The sequence below is a fragment of the Thamnophis elegans genome, chromosome 13 (assembly GCF_009769535.1).
Source record: "Thamnophis elegans isolate rThaEle1 chromosome 13, rThaEle1.pri, whole genome shotgun sequence".
NCBI classification, from domain to species: domain Eukaryota; kingdom Metazoa; phylum Chordata; class Lepidosauria; order Squamata; family Colubridae; genus Thamnophis; species Thamnophis elegans.
Genome location: NC_045553.1, coordinates 46,319,514 through 46,346,339, shown reverse-complemented (window position 1 = coordinate 46,346,339; position 26,826 = coordinate 46,319,514). Strand labels below are relative to the sequence as shown.

At 44.3% G+C, this 26,826-nt stretch overlaps 1 protein-coding gene across 1 annotated transcript in view; it reads right to left on the bottom strand.

Moving 5' to 3' along the window:
- Window positions 1-13,209, bottom strand: part of TRIM29 (tripartite motif containing 29) — a 42,751-nt gene extending 29,542 nt beyond the window's left edge. The window contains exon 1 of the mRNA XM_032229924.1: window positions 12,367-13,209. Within this exon, the coding sequence (XP_032085815.1) occupies window positions 12,367-13,209 (843 nt within the window). The remainder of the gene's footprint in view (window positions 1-12,366) is intronic.
- Between the last annotated feature and the right edge of the window lie 13,617 nt (window positions 13,210-26,826).

Below are 26,826 nucleotides of genomic sequence, written 5' to 3'. Positions count from 1 at the left end.
TGCGTTGCTACAGGTTTCCAAACGGCCCAAAGATACACATGTTGGGGAGAAGACAGGAAGCATGAGGAGTGCCTGCACCATCCCAGCATCTGCCTATTCTCAAGCTATCTTCAAGATCTATCTAGGGAAGGTTTTCCCAACCTTGGTGATTTCCAAGTCATATAACTGGATGCCTAGCCATTGCTGAGAATTTTGGAAGTTGAAGTCTACTCACTTTCAATTTGCCAAGATTGCAAAACACTGATCTCTCGTGTTTGCATGGGTGTGTCCAATGTTTACTCCGGAACAACCTTCTTCAACCTGGAATCTTTCTGTAGCATCAAAACGACCAATGACCATGACTTCTATGAGCAACCAAGGATTTGTCTAACCTGTAAGAGGTATATAGGTTCCATCCTAGGCTACAATTCTACATATCCAGTCTTGTTTGACGATTGGCTCTGTGGAGGTATCAACAATGTCCCTGCTTTTGAACGTCATTTACACACTGAAGTTGCACAGATTCAAGACGATGTAAAGGTAAAAGTTCCCCTCGCACATATGTGCTAATCGTTCCCATCTCTAGGGGATGGTGCTCATCTCCATTTCAAAGCTGAGAGCCAGCGCTGTCCGAAGACGTCTCCTTGGTCATGTGGCCGGCATGACTAAACACCAAAGGCACACAGAATGCTGTTCCCTTCCCACCAAAGGTGGTCCCTATTTTTCTACTTGCATTTTTACGTGCTTTCAAACTGCTAGGTTGGCAGAAGCTGGGACAAGTCACGGGAGCTCACTCCGTTATGTGGTGCTAGGGATTCAAACCGCTGAACTGCTGACCTTCTGATTAACAAGCTCAGCATCTTCGCCACTGAGCCACCGTGTCCCTCAAGACGGCGTAGGTTAGGGGAAATGAGCTTCCAAATAGTTGGGTTCCTACTTCAGAAGACTTATTGTGGAAACAGATTTGAAGCTTTGTCTCTGAAAGCTTAGGATAAATAGTTTCCCAGCTTCTTGGATTTCTCTCCTTCTCCGTGGTGTCCTTTCACCTCTCCTGTCCTCCCTAGATGATCTGAGAAGACGTTTTCCACAGAGTGGCTTGTTGTATGGTGTCTTTTTCTTATCCACTATAGACAACAAAGGTGAGAAGGGGGGGCGGGAAATGGGACCAGGCACCATTCAGTTGCCACATTGGACAAACTTGTGTTTGTCCTAGGCAAAACACGTTGCAGAAGAAGACTAAGCAAATGGACCTTCTGCAGAAGGTTTAAGGCAGTGATTCCCAAACTTGGCAACTTTCAGACTTGTGGACTTCAACTCCCAGAATTCTCCAGCCAGCTCTGCTCCCAGAATTCTGGGAGTTGAAGTCCACAAGTCTTAAAGTTGCCAAGTTTGGGAACCACTGGTTTAAGGGAATAGTTAGGAGTAAATCTCAAATAGCCCAGAAATGTCCATCTTCATGAATTCCCTGTTAATTCATCCCTAGAAATAGAGAAGAGCAACTGATTAAGAATCAGTCCAGCCATCTCAGTGAAACTTGGCCACAGTATCATATAATTAGATCTGGAATATATTAGGAGGGAGGACCAGCAAGGTTAGAAGTCAGTCAACGCTTTGATTAGTTAAACAGCACATCTGCTGCATGCAGAAACCAAGATTAGCCATCTGGACTGCCAGCCAATGCTCAGTGCTGGTTGATGCTCAGAAAAGTTCTTGGTGTGCTCCCAAATGCCTGTAAGCTTTGCATGTGCCTTCTCCGTGCTGCTATGTTCCAGAATGGGGAGGATATATGAGCAGGCCTTGCAGGAGATTTCGGCAAGATCACGTGGGGTCCTCCTGAAACCCAAAGAGATGCAGAAAATGGCTGCCTTTGAAATTCCTCCTAGCAATTCACCGGGATTGAATTTCTTTCTAGCCAGATTCCCAGGGTATGTTCACACAGCACCATCGTGGGAACTGGAGCTCCGTTCTTCTTGAGAACATCAGGTGACCTAGCCTTGGCATACACGTCAGCTGTTGGCTTACCATTCTTCTAAAGACTAGGCAACACTCAGGGGTATAGTGTTGGTTCACAAGCTTTAGAGAGAGATCCTCCGTGGGTGAAGGACAAGGTAGGAGGGATCTGGCATGCCTATTTCACACAGGTTTTAACAGGTGTCTTCCTGAATAAGTGGCCTTTGAGCACAGAAGCAGCAAATAATATACATGAGTGTAAGTAATCATAAAGAGACAGCACCTCCAAGAAAATGAATGCTACTATTGTCACATATTTCATTTCTACCTTGATCAAGGCAAGAGACCAATAATTAATGGGGCATGAATGAATAGGTAAAAGTAAAGCTTCCCCATGCACATATGTGCTAGTCATTCCCGACTCTAGGGGGCGGTGCCATCTCCATTTCAAAGCTGAAGAGCCAGCGCTGTCCAAAGACATCTCCATGATCATGAGGCCGGCATGACTCAATGCTGAAGGCGCACGAAACGCTGTTAGCTTCTCACCGAAAGTGGTCCCTATTTTTCTACTTGCATTTTTACGTGCTTTCGAGCTGCTAGGTTGGCAGAAGCTGGGACAAGTAACAGGAGTTCACTCCGTTATGCGGTGCTGGGGATTCGAACTTCCAAACTGCCAACCTTTCTGATCGACAAGCTCAGCGTCTTGGCCACTGAGCTGCCACATCCCTTCCATTCCATGAATGAATTTCCTGAAGGAATGAATGGAGGTAAAAAAGTTGTCTAAAAGCCAAATCTTTCCATATCATTTTCAGATATTCCGAAATGGGATGAAATCATCATTGGAGCCACTATAAACGTTCCGGAATTCTACGGCATCTTATTTTCAAAATAAGATGGAAATGAAAATATTTTTCTGTTAGTTTCGGATTTTTTTCCCCTTCTAAGCATTGCTTTGAAGCTCAGTTTTCTGTTTTCTTAGTTGCTCTAAAATATTGCACTTAGCTTCAGATTTCTGCTCTGCTAGATTCTCTAATGGGTGTGTTTGTGTGTGTGTGTGTGTGTGTGTGTGTAATTTTGTAGGAACCATTTCAGCCTCTTAAATTGAGGAAGGAGGAAAAACAAGGAAATCTAATATTAGAGGTTTTCATCACTACAAGGAACTTCTTTTCCGGAAAACTGATGTCTCCCAATTTACAACTTGAAACCATTTTGCCCCAAAAGTAGTTTGCACTAAAAACAACCTATTGTTCACCAGGTATGTTTGCTGGGAAAACGTACAATTCTAACTGCTGTGAGGATTGTAACTAAATTCAGAGATATTAGAAAGGATGAATAAGGACCAAATGGGACATTACCAAGGTAAGGGGGGGCAGAATCCAACTCCTGGCCTAGTTCAAGATTGTAGAATATATCAAAGAGATTAGAGATAAGTTGTCCAAATTGAAATCCTATTGACTTGACATGTCACACTAAGCCCTGTTTGATTAATTTTGGTTTATGGACCTCACAACCGTTCATTATGCAATAGATTAAGCAGATTACAAATGTGTGAGCAGGCCCAGGATTTAGTTCAGCCATCCCATGATCCTGTTTGTTTTAACCATGGTTTGTTCAACAGGCATTCATACATTTAGCAGTAGCACTTAGATTTATATACCGCTTCACAGTGCTTTACAGCCCTCTCTAAGTGGTTTACAGAGTCAGCCTCTTGCCCCCAACAATTTGGGCCTGCTCACACATGGGTTAGGGTTAGGGTTAGGGTTAGGGTTAAGGTAAGGGTTAGGGTTAGGGTTAGGGTTAGGGTTAGGGTTAAGGTAAGGGTTAAGGTAAGGGTTAGGGTTAGGGTTAGGGTTAGGGTTAGGGTTAGGGTTAGGGTTAAGGTAAGGGTTAGGGTTAGGGTTAGGGTTAGGGTTAGGGTTAGGGTTAAGGTAAGGGTTAGGGTTAGGGTTAGGGTTAGGGTTAGGGTTAGGGTTAGGGTTAGGGTTAGGGTTAGGGTTAGGGTTAGGGTTAGGGTTAGGGTTAGGGTTAGGGTTAGGGTTAGGGTTAGGGTTAGGGTTATTACGTTGTTTTCACATTGTTTGTTGATGGCGCGCTTTTGTCGGCACGCATTTGTCGGTGCCCTTCTGTGGACGCGATTTCGACCTCGCGGTTTTCTCACCGCAGTTTTGTCGGTGCACTTTTGTCGAGCGCGCATTTGTCGGTGAACCCAGAAATGATGGCTTAAACCACTTCCAAACACCACGTCCCTTCTTGTATCGTCCATCACCTTCCCCACGTACACCTGTTAGAGACACTGCTGTTTTCTACCTTGTGCATTTATTCAGATTCCCATCTTAGATAGAGCCAAGGTGGCGCTGTGGTTAAATGCAGCACTGCAGGCTACTTCAGCTGACTGCAGTTCTGCAGTTCGGCTGTTCAAATCTCACCAGCTCAGGGTGGACTCAGCCTTCCATCCTTCCGAGGTGGGTAAAATGAGGACCCGGATTGTTGTTGGGGGCGATATGCTGACTCTGTAAACCGCTTAGAGAGGGCTGAAAGCCCTATGAAGCAGTATATAAGTCTAACTGCTATTGCTATTGCTATTGCTTTCCATCCCTGAGAACCTGGGAATCGCTCCAACTGTAGATTCATTCAAGGAGATGGATCAAGAGGAGACGGGGATGCCCTGAGCTTGATGTCACAGACTGGAGCCACAGGTAGGCGGCTCTTGTTTTCCCCACTCAACCCTGGCATTGGAATTCTGAAGGCGAACCTGTAATGGCGAGTGAGCAACTTGAGCCCATGGAGAGCAAGTGAGATGGAACCTCAGCAGGAGATTGTCCCCTCTGGAGCCTGAAGAGCAATTGACACTCCCATGGAATCAGGTCTATCATGCCCACTAGATTGAGAGAGGGGAGGGAGGGAGAGAGGAGGAGGAGAACGGAGGGAGAGAGAGGAGAGAGGGAGGGAGAGCGAGAGAGCGAGAGCGAGAGAAAGAGGCAAGTGGGGAGACAGAGGGAGGGAGGAAGAGAGAGGAGAGAGGGAGGGAGGGAGAAGGAGAGAGAGGGAGAGAGGGAGAACAAGAGAAAAAGGAGGAGAGGGAGGGAGGAGAGAGACAGAGGAGGAGGAGGAGGGAGGGAGGGGAGGGAGAAACAGGGGGAGAGAGGAGAGAGAGGGAGATAGAGGCAAGGAAGGAGGGAGGAAGAGGGAGGGAGGGAAGGAGAGAGGGAGGAAGAGAGAGGTGGACAGAGAGAGGGAGAGCGAGAGCGAGAGAAAGAGGGGAGTGGGGAGACAGAGAGAGGGAGAAGGAGAGAGAGGGAGGGGGAGGGAGAGAGGGAGAACAAGAGAAAAGGGAGGAGAGGGAGGGAGGGGAGAGACAGAGGAGGAGGAGGAGGAGGGAGTGAGGGGAGGGGAGGGGAGGGAGAAACAGAGGGAGAGAGGAGAGACAGGGAGATAGAGGCAAGGAAAGAGAGAGGGAGGAAGAGAGAGGGGTAGAGGGAGGGAGAGAGATTTCTATTCGCTCCACTAGACAGTCTACCAACATTCAACAAGGGCATTGGACTACAACAACCATAATTCCGTTCCAAGGTCCCCAGTGGCCAAATCCTCCTTGCTTAAGGAGCCCTCGGTTGAGCCAGTTGTTTTGGAAGAAGAAGTTGGGGGAAGAGAAGAGAAAGGGATACTCTTTCATTTCTATTTCATTCATTCAGCTCCTTTGGGGTGTTTGAATCATTTTCTCCAATTACCTAAAAATGTAACTTCCACAGCTGCCTTTGCTGGGTCATCGTCCCCAGCGCCTGGCCCCAGAAGACGACCAAGCGAGGGCCTCTCTTTTTGTTGTTGGGGAACCAGAAATTCGAGATCTCTCTTTCTCTCTCCCTTCTGTGCAATTACTTAATTCTTTTTTAATTGCTACCCTGACGGCCTCCCGCCTACACATTCCCACATCACCCTGGCCCTCTTTCCAAAGCCTTTTGTGGCCTTCCAGCTCTTTGTCTCCCCTTCTGCAGCCCAGAAATTGGAGAGCCTTTGCAATATTACTCAACCTGGCCCACTTTAAGATGGGTGGGCTTCAAGTCACCGAAATCCCCACCCATCTCAAAGTAGCCCAGGTTGAGAAAATTGGGGGTGGGGGGTGGGGTGGAGAGTCAACAGGCTAATTTAGGACACAGGATCCCATGTGAGTTGGCCACATTGGACCAGAGTTTTAGTCTTCTGAGATGTTGGACTCTGAAGTCCATCTTCAGGGGAATTCTCTCTCACCAGAATGTCTGTTTTGGGTGATGGAGATTCTCAGTCATCCGGGTCATGGTTTCAAAAGTCACCTGGACTTTCTCTGTTTTTCCTGGAAGATGTTTTGCTTCTCATCCAAGAAGCTTCTTCAGTTCATATTCTATGCACAGAAGAGCCAAAAAAAACCCCACAGATTCTGGAGAGAGAGACACACATTCCCTGAGGTTGGGCTCCAGCACAAATCTGAAAGTTTGAAAGTCTAAACTTCTGGTCTTGGTGGCCGACCCAGATTGGAAGCTGCAACATTAATTTGGGATACATGTATTTGCCTTCATTCATGATTATGATGCTGCATGGATTTCCTTTTCCGTAAGCATTATCTTGACATTTAGCAATAGCAATAGCAATAGCAGTTAGACTTATATACCGCTTCATAAGGCTTTCAGCCCTATCTAAGCGGTTTACAGAGTCAGCATATTGCCCCCAACAATCCGGGTCCTCATTTTACCCACCTCGGAAGGATGGAAGGCTGAGTCAACCTTGACCCGGTGAGATTTGAACAGCCGAACTGCAGAACTGCAGTCAGCTGAAGTACCCTGCAGTGCTGCATTTAACCACTGCGCCACCTCGGCTCTATATTTGTCCCCATCCTTCCCCCAAAAGCAAATCTTAAAAAAAAGTGACATCCACAGTGTCTATGTTGTGTATAAAAATCACAAAGAAGCTAGCTATGACCATGCTATTGAAGCCTCCAGTCTTGTTATAGACCCTGACAAACAAAAATGGATCGGGGCATCACATCATGCCATTGCTGAGATCATCTTCACTTTGTCGATCCTTCTGCAGAAACCCCTGCATAGAAATTCCTCCTCTTTTCTCAAAATAACTCTGGGAATGTTGCTGAGGTGAGCGAAAACTACACCTCTAGGGTCCTCCATTAAATTTCCAAGTAATTTTCATCACCAAAACATTGGGGTATGCTTCGTGCAACACAACAACCCCATGATAGACCATGATGGAAACTACGTTCAAATCTCTACAAAGAATCAAGAAGCAACAGATGGAAATTAATCAAGGGGAGATCCAACCTAGAACTAAGATAAAACTTCTTAACAGTGAGAACAAGCAACCAGTGGAATGACTTGGATCTGGTGCTCCATCACTGGAGGCATTGAAGAAGAGACTGGACATCCACTTGTCTCAAAACATAGAGTCTCCTGTTTGAGCAAGAGGTTGGGCTAGAAGACCTCCAAGGTCCCTTCCAACTCTGCTATTCGATTTGTTTCAGTTCAGTGTTGTTATTATGATGAATGGTTAAAGGATGTTTAGGTTGTTTAGCCTGATGAAAAGAAGGACTAGGGGAGACATGATGGCAGTCTTCCAATATTTGAGGGGCTGCCACAAAGAAGAGGGGGGATCAAACTATTCTCCAAAGCATCTGAAGGTGAGACAAGAAGCAACAGATGGAAACTAATCAAGGAGAGGAGCAACCTAGGACTAAGGAGGAATTTCCTGACAGTTAGGACACATCAACCAGTGGAACAACTTGCCTCCAGAAGTTATGGAAACTTTTAAAAAGAGATGGGGCAACTTACTTGTCTGAAATGGTGTAGGGTCTCCTGCTTGAGCAGGGGGTTGGACTAGGAGACCTCCAAGGTCCCTTCCCACTCTGTTATTCTGTTAAATCATTGACATGGTGTTCTGACTAAGTTAGAAGGTTGAATAGTTCTTAAAAATAGCTCCAACAAAAACCTGTTGGTAACTTAAAACACCCCAAAGTCCTTCTCCCCCAATTCCCCAAAATAGAGGAAATCCTGGTCCCGCTAGAAACTGAGTCTCTCCATGTCAGAACTAGGCAACCAGCTGGGTTGGGCAAAGCTTGATTCAAGCTGAATGTTCAGGGTGGTGTGTGAACCCAGCATCTTGGATTAATTCAGCAAATTGAGGTTCAATTAACCATGAGTAATAGGCTGGGCGAAGCTAGATGTGAGTGAGATATTTACATTGTAGGTCTAGCCAGCGTGATCAACACCTTCCCCTCCCTGGTGTGTGCCCCACAGCCACATAAGATTGTCCACCACAGGTAGAGAGCCCTGGCTTGTTTAGATGTGCATGACTAAACCACGTAGGTGTACCTACTAGCAGTACATGTAGGGGCAGGAGGGGAAATCTGAAACTTCTCCGTCAAATGAAATTTGGCCAGATTTGTACTACAATTTCTTTGCTATTTAAAGAAACGGGTGTGTTCTTAAGGATTTGTCATATTTTAGCAGTATTTTTTAAAGGAGGAGGAGGAGGAAGAGGAGGAGGAGGAGGAGGAGGAGGAGGAGAAGAGGAGGAGGAGGAGGAGGAGGAGGAGGAGGGGGGGGGGAAAGAGAGAAAGAGGAGGAGGAAGAGTTTTTAAAACTTCCATTAGCTGCCTTCCATTGAGGATCTGGACACTGCACGAGTCAAAAAGAGGACTGGGAAAATATCTAGAGACCCCTCACATCCTGGACATAAATTGTTTCAACTCCTACCCTCAAAATGACACTATAGGGCACTGCACACAAGAAAAACAAGATACAAGGACAGTTTTTTCTCAACGCCATCACTCTGCTAAACAAATAATTCCCTCAACACTGTCAAATTATTTACTAAGACTGTATTACTATCATTCTTCTCATCCTTCCTAGTACCTATCTCTTCCCACTTATGAATATAACCATGTTGCTTGTATCTTTACAATTTATATTGTTTTATTTGTTTCCTAGTATAAATTGATTGCTTATTAGTAACCTATGACTATCACTAAGTATCTTAAGATTCTTGATTAATGTATTCCATTTTATTTTTCTTTATGTACACTAAGAGCATCTGCACCAAAGACAAATCCCTTGTGTGTCCAATCACACTTGGCCAATAAAGAATTCAATTCAATTCTGTTCTGTTCTGTTCTATTCTATTCATAATTCATATTCCATTCCATATTCTATTCTATTCATAATTCATATTCCATTCCATATTCTATTCATAATTCATATTCTATTCTGTTCTGTTCTGTTCCATTCTGTTCCATTCCGTTCCGTTCTGTTCTATTCATAATTCATATTCCATTCCATTCCATATTCTATTCTATTCATAATTCATATTCCATTCCATATTCTATTCATAATTCATATTCTATTCTATTCCATTCCATTCCATTCCATTCCATTCTATTCTATTCTATTCTATTCTATTCAGTGTTCCTTTAACTGAGTGGAGCTGAAAGCTTTTTAAAACTCAAAGGAGGTTATACGCTCAACAAGAATGGAAAACAGGCAAAAAGAAACCAACAAATGTTTCAAATGTAAGTTGGGTTGGTACAGTAACATGACACTTTTTTAAATGCTTCCTCTGCCATCCACGAGACTCCAAAATCCGTGTAATCCTGCCAGATTCAAGCAAATTGGAGTAATTTGCCTCTCCTAATCCTTAAAGCATCCATCACTGATGACAAGACGGAAAAGGAAAAAGTCTGGTGGAATTGCAAACACTTATGGGTTTTTCACAAGTGGGTCAATGGGTTCACGGGTCGTACTACAAGCCAGTTTCTTTAACTGTGGTTTACTAAATAAATCGCCAGCAAACCGAATCTGAGGCCAAGTCAACCGAAGCCTAGAGAAATGGGTTCTTTAAAGCCAGGGGTCTCCAAATTTGGCAACTTTTAAGACTTGTGGACTTCAATTCTGGGAGTTGAAGTCCACAAGTCTTTAAGTTGCCAAGGTTGGAGATTTATTTATTTAGTTTGTCGAACATGTACGAGATAACAGGTATAAGTATAAACATGGGCATGAACACAGGAAATGAGTACAAATAAACAAGGACAGTGGGACAGAGACGATAGCTACACTGGTGCACTTATGCACAGCCCCTTACAGACCTCTTAGGAATGGGGTGAGGTCAACAGTAGACAGTTTAAGATTGAAGCTATGGGGATTTGAGGATGTAACAACGGAGTCAGGTAGAGCATTCCAGGCGTTGACCACTCTGTTGCTGAAGTCGTATTTCCTGCAATTGAGTTTGGAACAGTTTACCTTGAGTTTGTATCTATTGTTTGCCCGAGTATTATTGAGATTGAAGCTGAAGTAGTCATTGAGATGTAGGATGTTGTAGCAGACAATTTTGTGTACTACACACTTAGGTCAGCCCTTAATCGGCATAGTTCTAGGTTATCCAATTTAAAGCAGGTGCTTGCTTTAAAAGATATGAAGCCCCCTTAAAGCTGCCCAACGTATACCCCATACCTAAAATGCATCTGCGTGGGCTGGTTCTCAACTTGGCCGTTGTTAAGAATCAAACGGGACGAGAGAAAAGAGTGGAGAGAAAGAATGAGACGCTCAGATCATCTGCCAAATCGGAAAATGTAACGTGGGAAGAAAGTGGAAAAAAAAGAAAGAAAGAAAGACATAATTTGAATACTTGTGGCTTTACGACGCATGCTGAGATCTACTCTGCGATTGTTTTAAAGTGGTTCAAGCATGTTGCCTCTCGTCGTGAAAGAAGCACTGAAACCGAAAATTATTTCCTCCTCTCAAGCACCTCTCACTCAAGCAGCTTGCGGTGATGCTCACGGAAATGTCCCTCGTGTGGATTTCAAGATGGGATGAAGCGAAAAACAACCCATGCTTCCCCCCCTCCACTGTCCATATCTGCGTTATCAACCGATAGATTTCCAGAACAATCCAGCAAGAATCAAGTCCCAGCATGCCTCCTTGGGCGGAGGCCTTGCTAGCAGGTTTGGGGGAAGGGGATTATGGATATGGGGGTAAATAAAAGCAAGTTATGGGGTCTTTCATGATTTGAGCCATAATCATAATCATTATTTTTTAAAAAATTGGAATTACTTTTCTAGTGGTGCGTATTTTGGCCGAGAGGTCAAAGTAATAATTAGTCCACAGTCGATTATCTCTGTAGGGATTAAGGGGGAATGAGATTTTTTTCCCCCTAACCATCTTTTCACAAATGAATATTATATGCATGGCTCCTCTGTCCTATGCAAGTTGAATGTTTCACATTTGAAACCCAGAGGTTGCAAGAGGATTCTTTGGGATGATGAGGGGAAGGGAACAGAAGGGAAGGGGAAAAAAGGGAAGGGAAAGGAAAGGAAAGGAAAGGAGGAAAGGGAAGGGAAGGGAAAGGGAAAGGGAAGGGAAGGGAGGGGAGGAGAGAGGACAGAAAGGGAAGGGAGGGAAAGGGAAGGGAATGGGAAGGAGAAGGGAGGGGAGGGAGGGGAAGGGAAGGGAAGAGAAGGGAAGGGAGGGGAAGGGGAGTGGAAGGGGGAGGGAAAAGAAGGGGGAAAAGGGAAAGGAAAGGAAAAGAAAAGAAAAGGAAGGAAAGGGAAAGGGAAGGAAGAGGAGGGGAGAGGACAGAAAGGGAACGGAGGGAAAGAGAAGGGAATGGGAAGGGGAGGGAGAGGAAGGGAAGGAATGGAAGGGAACAGAAGGAAGGGAAGGAAGGGGAAGAGAAGGGAATGGAGGGGAAGGGGAACAGGAAGGGGAAGAGGAAGGGGAAGGGGAGGCATGGCATGGAATGGAATATTGGAAAAAAACCTACTTTCTATTCATTCAGTCCTTGCTAAAACTCTACTTATCTCTTCAAGCCGAGTTATTGTCTCCCACCAACTTCTTTGTAAACCCACCCGAAACATTGCTGGTACCTTTCCAAAGAGGTTCCGGTTTTAAGCAACTCTACGCTGTCTAAAACCCACCCCATTTCCCTCCACCTCAACTCAAGGGTCATAACTTCAGCTCAGGATCTTTGTGGCAAGAACCGCATATTAACTGGCTTAAATAAAAGTGAGCCCTGGCCGCCTTTCTTCCTGAAAACCAGGTTTGGCTCGCACAGGCATGTCCTCTGCATGGCTATGGCAGCCTCAAGGCACCCTTTGAGAAGGAGGACAAGCCAAAGCCACCATTCACGCAGGGTAAAATTACCTGGAATGAAATGCTTCTAGATGCAAGCCATGTCACCAGGCCCAGGTAGAAATCAGCGCACCTTGAGCAATTCAGGGATGGATATGGCCAGGTCAATTAGCTCTTTGTAGAGCCCAGAGACAGGAAACCTAAGTGGCTAACTACCACTTAGCATTCAACCTAGGTTATTTGGTCCCGGGTGGGTAAAAATGCTTCCTTGCAAGAATTGGGGTGAGGGAAGAAAGAGAAAGTCAGGTTAACCGTAGGCCAAAAGGAAAAATTACAATACCTCCTTTCCCGATTTCTCAATCTCTACTGTCACGGTGGTGTGATTCTTGTGTTCTTGGAACATGCAAAGGTAACAGATGCAGACTTGGTCAGTCTGGCAGAAAAGCTCCATGGTCTTGCCATGAATGGGGCATTTCCTGGCTTCAAAGTCTTTGATGGGATCCAGGAGCTGATGGTCTCGGAAAGCTGCCCCTTCGAAGTGGGGCTTCAGGTGAAGCTCGCAGAAGCTGGCTTGGCACACCAGGCAGGACTTCACCGCCTTCTGCTTGTTGTCGATGCAAGAGTCGCAAAGGACCTCTTCCAGAACCACCCGGGGTCTTCCAGTAGGTACCCTACCGACCCGGTTGAAGTTGGTCCTCTTGGTCTCTCCGGTTTCCCCCAGGGTGATGATGGGTTTTCTTAGATCTGCAATCTGCCCACTGGAGAACATTGACTTCTTCCCTTCTCCTTCGCCGCTGAAAGCTTTCTTGGTCTCCACGTTGAACAGGGGCTTCCTCAAATCTCCCCGCTCGGGAAAAGTGACCTGGGACCTCCGAGCTTCCCCCACGGCGGGAAAACCTGACTTCTTGGCATCCGCGAGGTCCATGTTGAAGTAGGTTGACCTCTTCTCATCAGACGACTCCACAAATTGGATGATGGGTCTCTTCCAGTCATTTCCAGCATACATAGCATTCTTGAGTTGGGTTGTCTCCTGGTTCGGTGCCACATTGTTTTTGTTGGCTTCTTTCTCAGCTTTGTTTGGACTGCTGGATTTCTTCCCTTCTTCCGTCTCTTTCTTGGGCGAAGTGGGGGTCTTGGCTTCCTCCTGTTTGCCTGTGGTCCCGTTTGTTCTTGGCGTTTCCATCTCGTGGGTCTTTATCCCCCTGCGTTGGGTTTCTGGCTTCCTCTCCACAGCTCTGTGAAGGATAGAAGAATCAAACGGCAGCCTAATTTGCGCCTTTAATACAGAAACAGTCAAGTTCTCAGGCCTTGATCCCAGCGAGGAATGAAAAAGGAAGGCAGGGAAAGCATTACCTAAATGCCACACCTGGAAAATGGGGAGGAGAAGGAAACACCTAGATTATACAGGTAGTGCCAGAGAGAAGACAGGCAAAGAGATATTACAAAAGGCATCAAGGAATCCTGCTTAATTATAGAAGGTGCTCCACACCCAAAAATATACCTGTCTAACCAGGTGAGGGAGTGAAAAGCTATTTATGTGTCATACTACTTTCTTCTTTCTTTCTTCTTTCTTCTTTTTCTTCTTCTTCTTCTTTTTTTTCTTCTCCTCCTCCTCTTCTTTTTCTCTCTTTCTCCCTCCTCTTCTTCTTCTCCTCTCTTCCTCTTCCTCCTCCTCCCCTCCTCCCCCTCCTCCCCCTCCTCTCCCTCCTTCCCCTCCTCCTTCTTTCTTCTCTTTCAAAAATTATTTTCATTATGAGGCTGCCAGCAGGCCTTCTACCTGCTTCGAAAAATAACTACTTCTTGACAGCAGGAATGCATAAGTAGAATTAGCCAGAGAGGTGAAAATATCCACCAGGCAAGTTTTATTAAGCGGGACGCATGAACATAAGCAATTTAGTTTGCAATTAAAATTCATGAAGAAAATAAGAAACCAGTTGCTAAACATCAAGAAGGAGAGAATGGCACCCTCAGCGCCAGATGCCATCAGGGTTCTCCGCGATAACCAAAAACTTAGTAGAAGTTGATCATCTCAGGCTCTGATATTCTCCTTCAGGTATTGTCTTTTCAGACCTTCAAAATTAACCCTCATCTATTTTATTTCCGCAATATAATTGCAAGCTCTCATGCTGTTTCTATTTAAATCAACAAGGAAGGGCCGGAGACAGAGGAGCAGGGTTGAAAATATAGCTTCATGTTCACCACAAAGACCTGGTACGACTCATCTTGTGGGACAGCAGAGACACTGAAGAGCATCCTTTTCACCTCCTCTATCTCCACTGCCCTGACCTCATGAGTGACATAGACACATTCATCTTTTCCTGAAAATAATACCTAGGATTAGCTGGGGTGACCTTCCCTGCTTCTTCATCAAGATATCCTTCAGCCAAATTAGACTGGCTTCAAGGAATCAGCTTTCACTGCATTACTTTCTTTGATCCTGGCTTGGCCAGAATCAGGCCCTCCAAGGGGAAATGTAGAAAAGAAAGCACCTGTTATCCTGAGATGGAAAAGCTTGAAAAAATGTACTCACAGAGGGAAGAGACCAAAGTCTTTTCCCATCAACTTTCTGGCTACCGAAAAATCAAACTCTCGCAACAATTCGCCATCACCTAAAGTAACACATCAGCCCTACGTGGATTTAGGCAGTGCTTTAAATAAAGTCAATAGCAATAGCAGACTTATATACCACTTTACAATGCTTTACAGCCTTCTCTAGGTGGTTCACACAGTTAGCATATTGCCCTCAACAATTTTGGGTTGTTATTTTACCAACCTCAGAAGGATGGAAGGCTGAGTCAACCCTGAGCTGGTGAGAATTGAACTTCTGGCATTTGGAAGAATTAGACTGCAATACTAGCCACTGTGCCAACACAGAAGAAAGGGAGTGGGGGAGGAAGGAAGGAAGGAAGAAATAGCAATAGCTCTTAGGCTTATATACCGCTTCACAGTGCTTTACATCCCTCTCTAAATGGTTTACAGAATCAGCATATTGTCCCCAACAATCGGGGTCCTCATTTTACCAAACTTGGAAGGACGGAAGACTGAGTCAACTTTAAATCTGGTGAGATTCGAACTGCCAAATTGCAGGCAGCCGGCAATCAGCAGAAAATAGCCTGCAGTACCGCACTCTAACCACTGTGCCACCGGGCTAGCATCCTATCAAATGATTGCGTCATCCCACTCCATGGGTGTGGGGGAAGTGGGGAGAATTGTCTATAAGTCATACTTAATCTTCCGGCTCAGTCAAGTATGCAAAACACCTAAGATTTAGAGGGCCCGTCCAGGGAGACACTTCTGCTCCTTCTCTGAACAATTAGCCAAAGAAGCACTGCAGAGGAATGTCACTCGTTGTGCTTGACTTTCCCGTTGCCAAGAGCAGGCATTTGTCAACCGCCACCCCGTGGCTCACGTCTCCGCCAGCGCTGATGTTCCTTCTTCCCATTGCCTTCCACTCCAGACATGTCTAGACGCTGTGGGGTGGAGTGAAGTGCTAGGAATGAGAGTGACAAAATGCCCCGGTCAACGCCTCCTGGTTGTGGCGCTACGGAAGCTTCCTCTCTTTGTAAAAAAAAATATATATATACAATACTGTCATTATCATAATCGCTGGGCAAATGTTCCATTTATCATCATAGGCAATAAAAGCCTAGTCACGCCAGGCTGCGGGCCAGAAGAAAGCATGTGGGAATCCGATGCGTAGTCAGCCAGAAGGGTGTTTCGCGGCCCTTCTTTCAGTGAAAGAAACCTGTGTGACTTTTGTGTTGGGCTGCCTTCAAGGCGAGGTGTTGTCTATCAAGGTTGTGTAACCTTCAGTCAAGGTTGCCTCCAGATTTTGCCGAAAACTAAACTCAGCGCTGCAATTTTTTTTAAGGCATCTGTAGATTACTTGAGGAATGTCAAAGGATGCCAGACAGGTTTCAGAGTAGCCCAGTTGCTTAAGGAACAGGTTGGGGGATTCTATCTTTTAGAGAGGTCTTTTTCCTGGGGCAGAAAAATGGGGTTTTCAAATTCCCAAATATAAATAGACAGTGTTTCTCAGGGTCTTTGTTTCGAGGACTAGGTCACTACATCCTGGGTTGTTCAAAATCAGATACCGTAAATTCAGTCTAATCCAACACATTGTTTGGGGGATGGGGTTTCAGTTGGAAAGTTCAGAGATGAAATTCTTCGAAGTTCTTCTCCTTTGCTCTGTTTAACAATAAAAAAAACTTCCAGAAAGTTTTGATCATCAGAATATACAGTACAACAGTTGTGAGGAACTTTCTAGGCCATCTAGTCTAACCTGCCACCCAAGCAGGAGACACTACACCATTTCCGACAGATGACAGTCCATCCTCTTCTTGAAAGCCTCCAGTGATGAAGCTCCCACAACTTCCCAAGGCAACTTGGTTGATTGTTCTAACTGTCAGAAAATTCCTCCTTATTTCCAGGTTGAATCTCTCCTTGGTCAGTTTCCATCCATTATTCCTTGTCTGGCCTTCAAGCTATACTCCATCAGTTGGAGAATAGCTTGACCTCCCCTACTCTCTGTGGCAGCCTTTGAGATATTGGAAGATTGCTATCCTGTCTCCCCTGGTCCTTCTCTTCCCTAGACCAGCCAGGCCCAGTTCCTGCAACCGTTCTTCATATGTTTTAGCCTCCAGTCCCATAAAATCATCCTGGTTGCTCTTCTCTGCACTCTTTGTAGAGTCTCAACATATTTTTATCGTGTGTTGATCAAAACCGGATGCATTACTCTAGGTGTAGTCTTACTAAGGGGTTATAGAGTTGTATTCGTTCTCCCCGCTTTTGCTAAGATAGACCTTGGAGGTCTTCTAGTCCAACCTTCTGCTTAGGCAGAAAACCTTACACCACTTCAGACAAATGGCAGCCTGGTCTCTTCTCTTTTTTTTAATAATATTTTTAATTTTTATTACATAGACAACACATACACACAACAATGAAAAAAACACACACAAAACCCCATCATCACATACAGCATGTTGTTTGGTTACAGGTGTTCTAACATTTATCATTCTTATACATTTATTATTTCATTTAATAGGTTATAATATACAGTTTGGGTTGCTTTGTTTACCATCCCTTCCTCCTGTTGTAACACCACCTTATTTTCCCTTTCTTTTCTCCCTCCCTTCTCTACTTTCTTCCTTCCTCCTCTCCTTTCCCTCCCTTCTTCCTGCACCTTTCTCCTACTCCTGCTCTTCCTCTTCCCCTTCCTACCCTCTCTCCTCCTCTTTCTCTCCCTTCCATCCTCCTTTCCTTTCCCTTTCCTTTCTCCCTCCCTCCCTTCTCTACTTTCTTCCTTCCTCCTCTCCTTTCCCTCCCTTCTTCCTGCACCTTTCTCCTACTCCTGCTCTTCCTCTTCCCCTTCCTACCCTCTCTCCTCCTCTTTCTCTCCTTTCCATCCTCCTCTCCTTACCTCTTTCTTTTCACCCTCCCTCCCTTCTCTACTTTCTCTTCTTGAAAAGCTTCCCGGGATGAAGCTCTCACCACTTCCGAAGGCAACTTCTTTTCCATTGGTTGATTGTTCTCACGGTCAGAAAATTTCTCCTTTGTTCTAGGTTGAATCTCTCCTTGATCAGTTTCCATCCATTGTTCCTTGTCTGGCCTTTGGGTGTTTTGGAGAATAGGTGGACCCCCTCCTCTCCATGGCAGCCCCCCAAATATTGGAAGACTGTTATCCTGTCTCCCCTGGTCTTTCTCTTCACTAGGCTAGCAATGCCCAGTTCCTGCAACCGTTCTTCATATGTTTTAGCCTCCAGTCCCCTAAATCATGCTGGTTGCTCTTCTCTACAATTTTTCTTTTTTTTAATAGCGTGATGACCAAAACTGCATGCAGTACTCTAGGTGTAATCCAGAGGCGGGTTGCTGCCTGTTCGGCCCGGATCAGCCGAACCTATAGTAGCGGCAGAAGGAGGTCCGCCCACCCGCCCGGACGCACCAGAGCACACAAGGGAACTGGTAGTAAAAAATTTGGAAATTCACCACTGATTAAGATTAAGATTTAAGATTTAGTTTATTTGTATGCTGCCCTTCTCCAGGAGGGACCCAGGGCGGCGAACAACTCAAAAGGGGAAAAGGGGATACAAACACAATACACGTAATTAAAATACACAAGAGTCATACAGCCATACAAGTCGAGAGGGGAGGGGAACTCATCAACCCCAGGCCTGCCAGCACAGCCAGGTTTTGACGGCTTTCCGGAAGGCCTGGAGAGAGGTGAGGGTCCGGATCTCCGCGGGGAGTTCATTCCAAAGGGCTGGAGCTGCTACAGAGAAGGCCCTCCCCCGGGTAGTAGCCAGATGGCATTGGCTGGTGGACGGAACCCGGAGGAGGCCGACCTTGTGCGATCTAACGGGTCTATGGGAGGTAATTGGCAGCAGGCGGCCTCTCAAGTCCCCACTGGTGTGGTCTTACTAAGACTTTATATCTGCACTATGTGTAGAACCATCCAAACTGTTGCTATTGTTATCCATTACTCTTCCTGTTATTACTGGTCCTTGTTGTTGTGCTTTACAATACTTTAGTGCAGAGTGCAGAGAAGAGCAACAAAGATGATTAGGGGACTGGAGGCTAAAACATATGAAGAACGGTTGCAGGAACTGGGTATGTCTAGTTTAATGAAAAGAAGGACTAGGGGAGACATGATAGCAGTCTTCCAATATCTCAGGGGTTGCCACAAAGAAGAGGGAGTCAAACTATTCTCCAAGGCACCAGAAGGTAGAACAAGAAGCAATGGGTGGAAACTAATCAAGGAGAGAAGCAACCTAGAACTGAGGAGGAATTTCCTGACAGTGAAAACAATTAATCAGTGGAACAGAAGTTGCCTCCAGAAGTTGTGAATGCTCTAACACTGGAAGTCTTTAAGAAGATATTGGATAGCCTTTTGTCTGGAACAGTATAGGGTTTCCTGCCTAGGCAGGGGGTTGGACTAGAAGACCTCCAAGGTCCCTTCCAACTCTGCTATTGTATTATTGTACTTTAACATTGTTTTAATTTTGCATAAGTTTCTCTCTCTCTCTCTTGGGGATCCCTTGGGCTTCTACCCTTGAAAAACTGAAGATATTTTGCTTATTACAAACGCACATCAATCTTTGCCGGAATTCCCCACAAGAACCACCCAGGCTTTAGGCTTGGTGAAAACCGTTCCCACAAACACGTTAGGCCTGTTTTCACTTTTCCTTTACTTGGTTTGTGGCCCAGGACGAGGATTCAGCTTTTGCTGCGTTCAACTGGCTGTCGAACGTGGGCTTTTCTGAATTTTAATTTATCTTTTAGTACAAAATATATATCTTTTTTTTTTAACCAGGTAAAAACAATGCAAAGTTTAAAGTGGAAAAGATATAATATGAAATAAAAGAGGAAAAGGAAGAAAAAAAAGTATAAAGAAGAAACTTTAGACCTTCTTGACAGCAGTTAGAATTGCATTCATGTTTATCCAGATTATGAATATTTAAGTTGTGGCTCTTTTCTTTGCATATTCAGAAAGAAAGAAAGAAAGAAAGAAAGAAAGAAAGAAAGAAAGAAAGAAAGAAAGAAAGAAAGACAGAAAGACAGACAGAAAGAAAGACAGAAAGACAGACAGAAAGACAGAAAGAAAGAAAGAAAGAAAGAAAGAAAGAAAGAAAGAAAGAAAGAAAGAAAGAAAGAAAGAAAGAAAAAACCATCAGGCAAGGGAGAGTGGAAGGAGGGGGAGGGAGGGTGGGAAGGAAGGAAGGAAGGAAGGAAGGAAGGAAGGGATAACAGAATAACAAATAACAGAATTGGCAGGTCTTCTTGTTCAACCCCCTGCTCAAGCAGGAAATCTTTTGCCATTCCAGACAAATGGTCCGATCTCTTCTTAAAAGCCTCCAGTGATGGAGAAGGGAGGGAGGGAGGGAAGGGGAAGGAAGAGAAGGGGAGGGGAGGAGAGGAGAAGGCAGCAAGGAAGGGGAGGGAGGGAGCAAGAGAAGGAGAACGAGAGAGGGAGGGAGGTATCTCCAAGTTCATGTTTAAGACTCGCTTCAAGGAAAATTATATTTTAAAAAGCTGCTGTTGTCATTTGCATGTTTCAGCTAATTTATGGGGGGAAACTGCTTGTCTTCAGTTGCACGGAGAATCTCCATAGGTTAAGGGAAGTAGTAAATGAAAACAGATATGAATATTTCTTTTTTTAATTGCTCTCTTACATCTTTCACGGATGATCGATGCAGAATGCTGCTAACCAGAGTATTAATACAGCCGGATTGACACCCCTCCCATCCATCGCCGGCGCTCAGCCCCAATGCTAAAAAGGGGGAGTCTGAATGTACCCCAAGGAAAAGCTGCCCATTTCTGTTTGATTTGAAAGGAAAAGCGGAAAGGAGGGGGGGGCTTAACTCAGACTCAAAGTGCTAAAAATAAGAGGGGCGGCACACAGCCTTACTCGGGTTCAAGTGCTGATGGCGGGTCAGGGGGCCATTTAGAAGATAAGTGTTGTTGGAAGAAATGTTGTTCTGGGTTCAGTTCCAAGTGTGGGGGAAAGATACTGGATTCATGGAAGTTGCTTGGAAAAGTTTTTTTTTTAATTGAAAATTTTTGGAAAAAAAAACTTTTACAAATGTTTATCTCCCCCCCCCTACCCTCCCCAACCCCAACCCCCAACCTCCCCCCCTCCCCGACTTCCCAGAACCAATACAGGGTATAAATCTTTAACAAAGATATTCTAAAATAAACTTACAAAAAAGTTAGTATCATCTTTCATTTGAGCTTTAACTCCTCTTTGCTAGGGTAACTCTAAACAGATTATATCATTCCTTGTTTCTTCAGTCATAAACTATCTGGAATTTCTTAGTCTCATATTTATTTTGAGTATAGTCAATCCATCTTCTCCATTCCAGTTTATATCTCTCATTTGAGTGGCCTTTGAGATATGCTGATATTTTAGCCATCTCTGCTAAGTTTGTTACTTTTAATGTCCGTTCTTGAATAGTAGGCAAATCTTCCTTCTTCCAGTATTGCGCCACCAACAGTCTTGCTGCGGTTATTAAATGCAAAATCAAGTTAGTCTCTATAACTGTAAAATCAGTAATTATACCTAACAAAAATAACTGAGGGGTAAACTTTATCCTTTTTTAAAGAACATTTTGCATAATCCACCATATTTTTACCCAAAATGCTTTTCCTTTTTTACAAGTCCACCATATATGATAGTATGTAGCATCGAGACAATCACATCTCCAGCATTTAGGTTGTAAATTCGGATACATAAAGGCCAGTTTTTTCAGGATCTAAATGCCATCTATAAAACATCTTATAAAAGTTTTCTCTCAAATTCTGGGCTTGTGTAAATTTTCCATTTCTTACCCATATCTTTTCCCATGTATCCAAGGTTTATTGATGGTGGACATCATGGTTTGAAGTCCGGGGGGGGGGGGAATGGGGATCACATGCACTGAAGATCTTGAAAGGGGGGGAAAAAAGGAGAGATGCTGGGAGAGCCTTAGTTCCCATTCCTGTGCAAGAAATGCACTCTGATTGGTGGTCAGGTCTTAGCTAACTTTGTAGGCTTTGTAACTTTGAGTACCAAGCTTGGTTGAGCTGTTGCTGGGTAATGATATAATGAAAGGGCTTTGGGATTCCTATTATGGCTCTGCCGGTAGATCTTTGTTATGTAGAATACACTGGCTCAGGCCTTAATGGCCCGTTGACAAAGGTTTCTTCCTCCCTTTCAGAGGAAATATTCTGCCTTTTTAATATTTCCCAACATATTTCATTTTTCTGGGAGAGGTGTGGGTGCTAACTTCCTACAGCATAAACGATTAGACGATGCAGAAAGAGGGCTATGAGGTTGCCACACCCTTCGTTGGGGTAATTTCACTCTATGAAAGAAATACTTGGGAACCTGGGTGGGAAAAACATGTTCAGACAAGAGAACGGTTCTCGGTACAGTTGACTCAAAGCACCAGCGTTCCCACCCACTCCTTCCTCTCTCTCTCTCTAAGTAATTTCTCTCTTTTCTTTCTTCTTCCTCTGCTTTTTTTTTGATGTTGAGGTTCAATAAAATAATTAGAGAGGAGACTGAAGATAAAGCTCAGAAGGCCAGCAGATGTAGGAGGAAGAAAAGAGAAAAGGGAAACAGATCGTCTGGTAAAGAAACAGAAGAATAGAATAGAATAGAATAGAATAGAATAGAATAGAATAGAATAGAATAGAATAGAATAGAATAGAATAGAATAGAATAGAATAGAATTCTTTATTGGCCAAGTGTGATTGGACACTCAAGGAATTTGTCTTTGGTAGAATAGAATAGAATAGAATAGAATAGAATAGAATAGAATAGAATAGAATAGAATAGAATAGAATAGAATAAGAAATAAAGAATGAATAGAATAGAGTAGAATAGAGTAGAGTAGAATAGAATAAGAAATAAAGAATGAATAGAATAGAATATAGAATAGGATAGGATATGGAATAGAATAGAGTAGAATAGAGTAGAATAGAGTAGAGTGGAATAGAATAGAATAGAATAGAATAGAATAGAATTCTTTACTGGCCAAGTGTGATTGGACACACAAGGAATTTGTCTTTGGTAGAATAGAATAGAATAGAATAGAATAGAATAGAATAGAATAGAATAGAATAGAATAAGAAATAAAGAATGAATAGAATAGAGTAGAATAGAGTAGAGCAGAATAGAATAAGAAATAAAGAATGAATAGAATAGAATATAGAATAGGATAGGATATGGAATAGAATAGAGTAGAATAGAGTAGAGTGGAATAGAATAGAATAGAATAGAATAGAATAGAATAGAATAGAATAGAATAGAATAGAATAGAATAGAATTCTTTACTGGCCAAGTGTGATTGGACACTCAAGGAATTTGTCTTTGGTGCAGATGCTCTCAGTGGACATAAAAAGACAAGATACATTCATCAAGAATCATAAGGTACAACACTTAATGAAAGTCATAGGGGACAAATAAGCAATCAGGAAACAATCAATATTGATATAAATCATAAGGATACAAGCAAGAAAGTTACAGTCCTGCAGTCATAAGTGGGAGGAGGTGGGTGATAGGAACGATGAGAAGACTAATAGTAACAGTAATGCAGCCTTAGTGAATAGTTTGACAGTGTTGTGGGAATTAGTTGCTTAGCAGAGTGATGGCTTTCGGGGGGAAAACTGCCCTTGTGTCTAATTGTCTTGGTGTGCAGTGCTCTGTAGCGTCATTTTGAGGGTAGGAGTTGAAACAATTTATGTCCAGGATGCGAGGGGTCTGTAGATATTTTCACAGCCCCCTTTTTGACTCATGCAGCGTGCAGATCCTCAACGGAAGGCAGGTTGGCAGTAATTGTATTTTTTGCCGTTCTGATTCTCCTCTGAAGTCTCCATCTGTCTTGTTGGGTTGCAGAGCCAAACCAGACAGTTATGGAGGTGCAGATGACAGTAAAGGAAAGTAGAAGAAGAAAGTTATCAAGGGAAGGAGATGCAGATGATAAGAAATGCAGAAAAAAAAGAGATGCGTTTTTTTTTTTTAAAGGCTGGTTGAGGATCTCGGCATGCAATGAACCAAGAAAAACCAAGCTGGCACCAATTTAAACCCACAAAAACATTTATCTAGATATCAAAATAGAGATTCTAATGGGAGAGAACATCTGTAGCTCAGGGTTGAACTGTGGAGGCCTTGGTGCTCTCTGAGCTCGGGGTTTTTCATGCAGATGTTTCATTGACCCAACTAGGGAACATCACCAATGCTGGAAGATATCTGGTAGCTGGCTTGCAGATGTTTCATGACCCAACTAGGGAACATCATCAGTACTAGAAGGGAGTGGGGTTGAGGAGGAGGGGGAGGAGGGGAAGAGGAGGAAGAGGAGGATGAGAACTTTGGGGTTCTTGGTGCTCTCTGAGCTCTGGGTTTTTCATGCAGATGTTTCATTGACCCAACTAGGGAACATCACCAATGCTGGAAGGTATCTGATATCTGGCTTGCAGATGTTTCATGATCCAATTAGGGAACATCATCTGTGCTAGAAGGGAGGGGGGTTGAGGAGGAGGGGGAGGAGAGGGAAGAGGAGGATGAGAACTTTGGGGTTCTTGGTGCTCTCTGAACTCAGTGGTTTTCATGCAGATGTTTCATGACCCAACTAGGGAACATCATCAATGCTGGAAGGCAGCTGCTAGCTGACTTGCAGGTGTTCCATGACCCAACTTGGGAACATCATCAGAGCACTGTTGTTGTTGCCTGTTTTGGGTCATGAAACATCTGCAAGCCAATCGACTGGCTCACAGACCATCAAGGGCTTCAGAAAAGACATTGCTTTTGCCTGGTTCATCACAAATCTTTTCTGATACCAGTTAGAAGTGTTAGATGATCCTTCAACCTCCCTAATTCTCAGATGTGTCGGGCCTCATTCCACATGTTCAGTTATTTGGAGATTTCCCAAGAGCAAGCCTCCCGAGAAGCCAACTTCCAGTGGGAACGGCACTCATCAAAGGAAAACAGCATGTTCGGGCCAAACCTTCTGGCAGAAGAGCAGGCAAGCACGGCTGATGACTTTCTTCCCAGCAAGGCAGCATCCTTGGATGAAAACACCCAGATCTTACTGGTCTCTTCTAGCAGTCAGCGGGGGGGGGGGGGGGGGACTCCCTCCCTTAAATCAGAAAATAATATTGAACTACCTCTGAATAAGCAAAGCAAGAAGGACTAGGAAGACGTAGCAAGAATGGGGAAAGAGAGCACACTGGAGTTGCTTTGGAAACTTCGTTGAATCTAAACCCAAGTTGGAACAGCCTGCTGTCCTTGCAATATTGCTGGACTCCCAACTCCTGTTGGTCTTCTTGAACTCCAACTCCTATCCATCTCTGGGGCACATCAGTGGCCAGGGGGATGGAAGACGTAGACATGGGGGGCCTCCCGTAGCTAGCATAAAGATGGCAGGAGATTGTACTCCTTTTCAGATGATGATGTTTATTTCTAGAGAACTTTATCCTTTTAAATACCTTCTTCTATTTTGAAGGACTTTCCAGCCAAGGTCTCTTTACAGGTAAAGCCACCCCAGAGAAGAAGACTTGAACTTCCCCATGAATAGCAAAAGTGCAAAAACATAATTTCAGAGCTAACACCTGGGCGGTCAACTGAGTGGGTACCTAGGTCATAGTTTCCCCTGCTACGGGGACATTATTCTATTTCTGTTCCAATTATTCTAATTATTTCTAAATGTGCACTTATTGCCTTTAATTAAAATGCACATTTCATCCCAATCTGTGCCCTCGTGCCCTCTTAAATGTATTTATTTATGTCGTACATTTACATAATTTTTTTTCCAGTTTTCTTCCAGGCAGACCATAACAACCTACAGAGTTGTCCTCTTGTCCTTTAAAGAAGATGGTGAAAGGCGGGAAGAAGAGCCAGGATAGCTTCCAATGCTGCTGAGGTATCCGACTCTGGTCTCCTGTCTTCTCACTTATCTCCTCAGTCCGAAGATCTATTGTCATCTAGAGATGGAAATGAAAAGTCAACCACTGTAGTTCAAGCATATTATCTTATCCATGCCTTATATACTACCCTGTTCCCCTGAAAATAAGACCTCCCCGGATAATAAGCCCTCTCCGAAAATATTGCAACACGGCAGCAGCCATGAGGTGACCACGCTCGCCACTTCCTGCACCTCAAAAATAAAAAGGCCTCCCCAAAAATAAGGCCAAGTGCTTATTTCAGGGCTCAAAAGAAAATAAGACCCTGTCTTATTTTTGGGAGAACATGGTAGCAGAGCGATTCCAAGCCACTCTCTGGGTGTTCTCCTCTTGGAGAACCTCAACAGATCAAACTTCTGTAGACCACTACTAAAGACCCTAAGACAGAGGTGGGTTCTCTCCGGTGTTACTGCCGGTTCACATGTGGGTGTGTCACATGTGGGTGTGTAGTTCTATGGAAATTGTTCTGTGCATGAGCAAAACTCAAAAAAAAAGATGGCAACAGTGGTGAGCGGGGAACCATGGCCAGCCTGGGTCGTTGCCGGTTCTGTGATCCAGGCCAGCATACCACTACCAGTTCGGCCAAACCACCCCGAAATGGTAGGAACCCACCTCTGCCTGAAGAAAACTCTTGAATCCAGAATGATTGTCCCTACTTTTGATTGGCCTTTCTGCTTGGCGCTCCTTCAAAGGTATCATCCTGCTTATCCCTCCTCTCAAAATTCCTTCCGACACCCTACTTTCCAACCTGTAGAGGTGTTGAAAACATTTCAAGGCTCCAAACAACTCAACTTGTTCCCAACTGGGGGTGGCCAATCTGAACATATCAAAGTTGTTTGGATGTCAAAGCAGAGCAGTCTAAACACGCCGAAACAGATCCAACTTTAAGACAGGTCACTGCGTCCTCGGTTTCACAGTAGAACAGCCATGTTTTGGCTCACACCAGTTTCAGGGATTGGTTGGGATACGGGTTGGGGGGCAAAAAATGACCGGAGACCTGTCCCGCGCACTCCCCAGAAAATAGAAGCTCCCAGCCTGCTTTGCACTTCGGTTCCTATAGAAGAGACTATTCGTAGCTCAGGGTTGAACTGTGGGGTCCTTGGTGCTCTCTGAGCTTGGTGCTTTTCCTACAGATGTTTCATTACCCATCTAGGTAACATCATCAGAGCTAGAAAGGAGTGGGGTTTGTGGAGAGGAGGAGGAGGAAGAGAAAGAGGAAGAGAAGAAGGATGGTGGAGTCCCTGGTACTCTCTGAGCTTGGTGTTTTTCCTACAGATGTTTCATTACCCATCTAGGTAACATCATAAGAGCTAGAAAGGAATGGGGTTTGTGGAGAGGAGGAGGAGGAGGAAGAAGAGGAAGA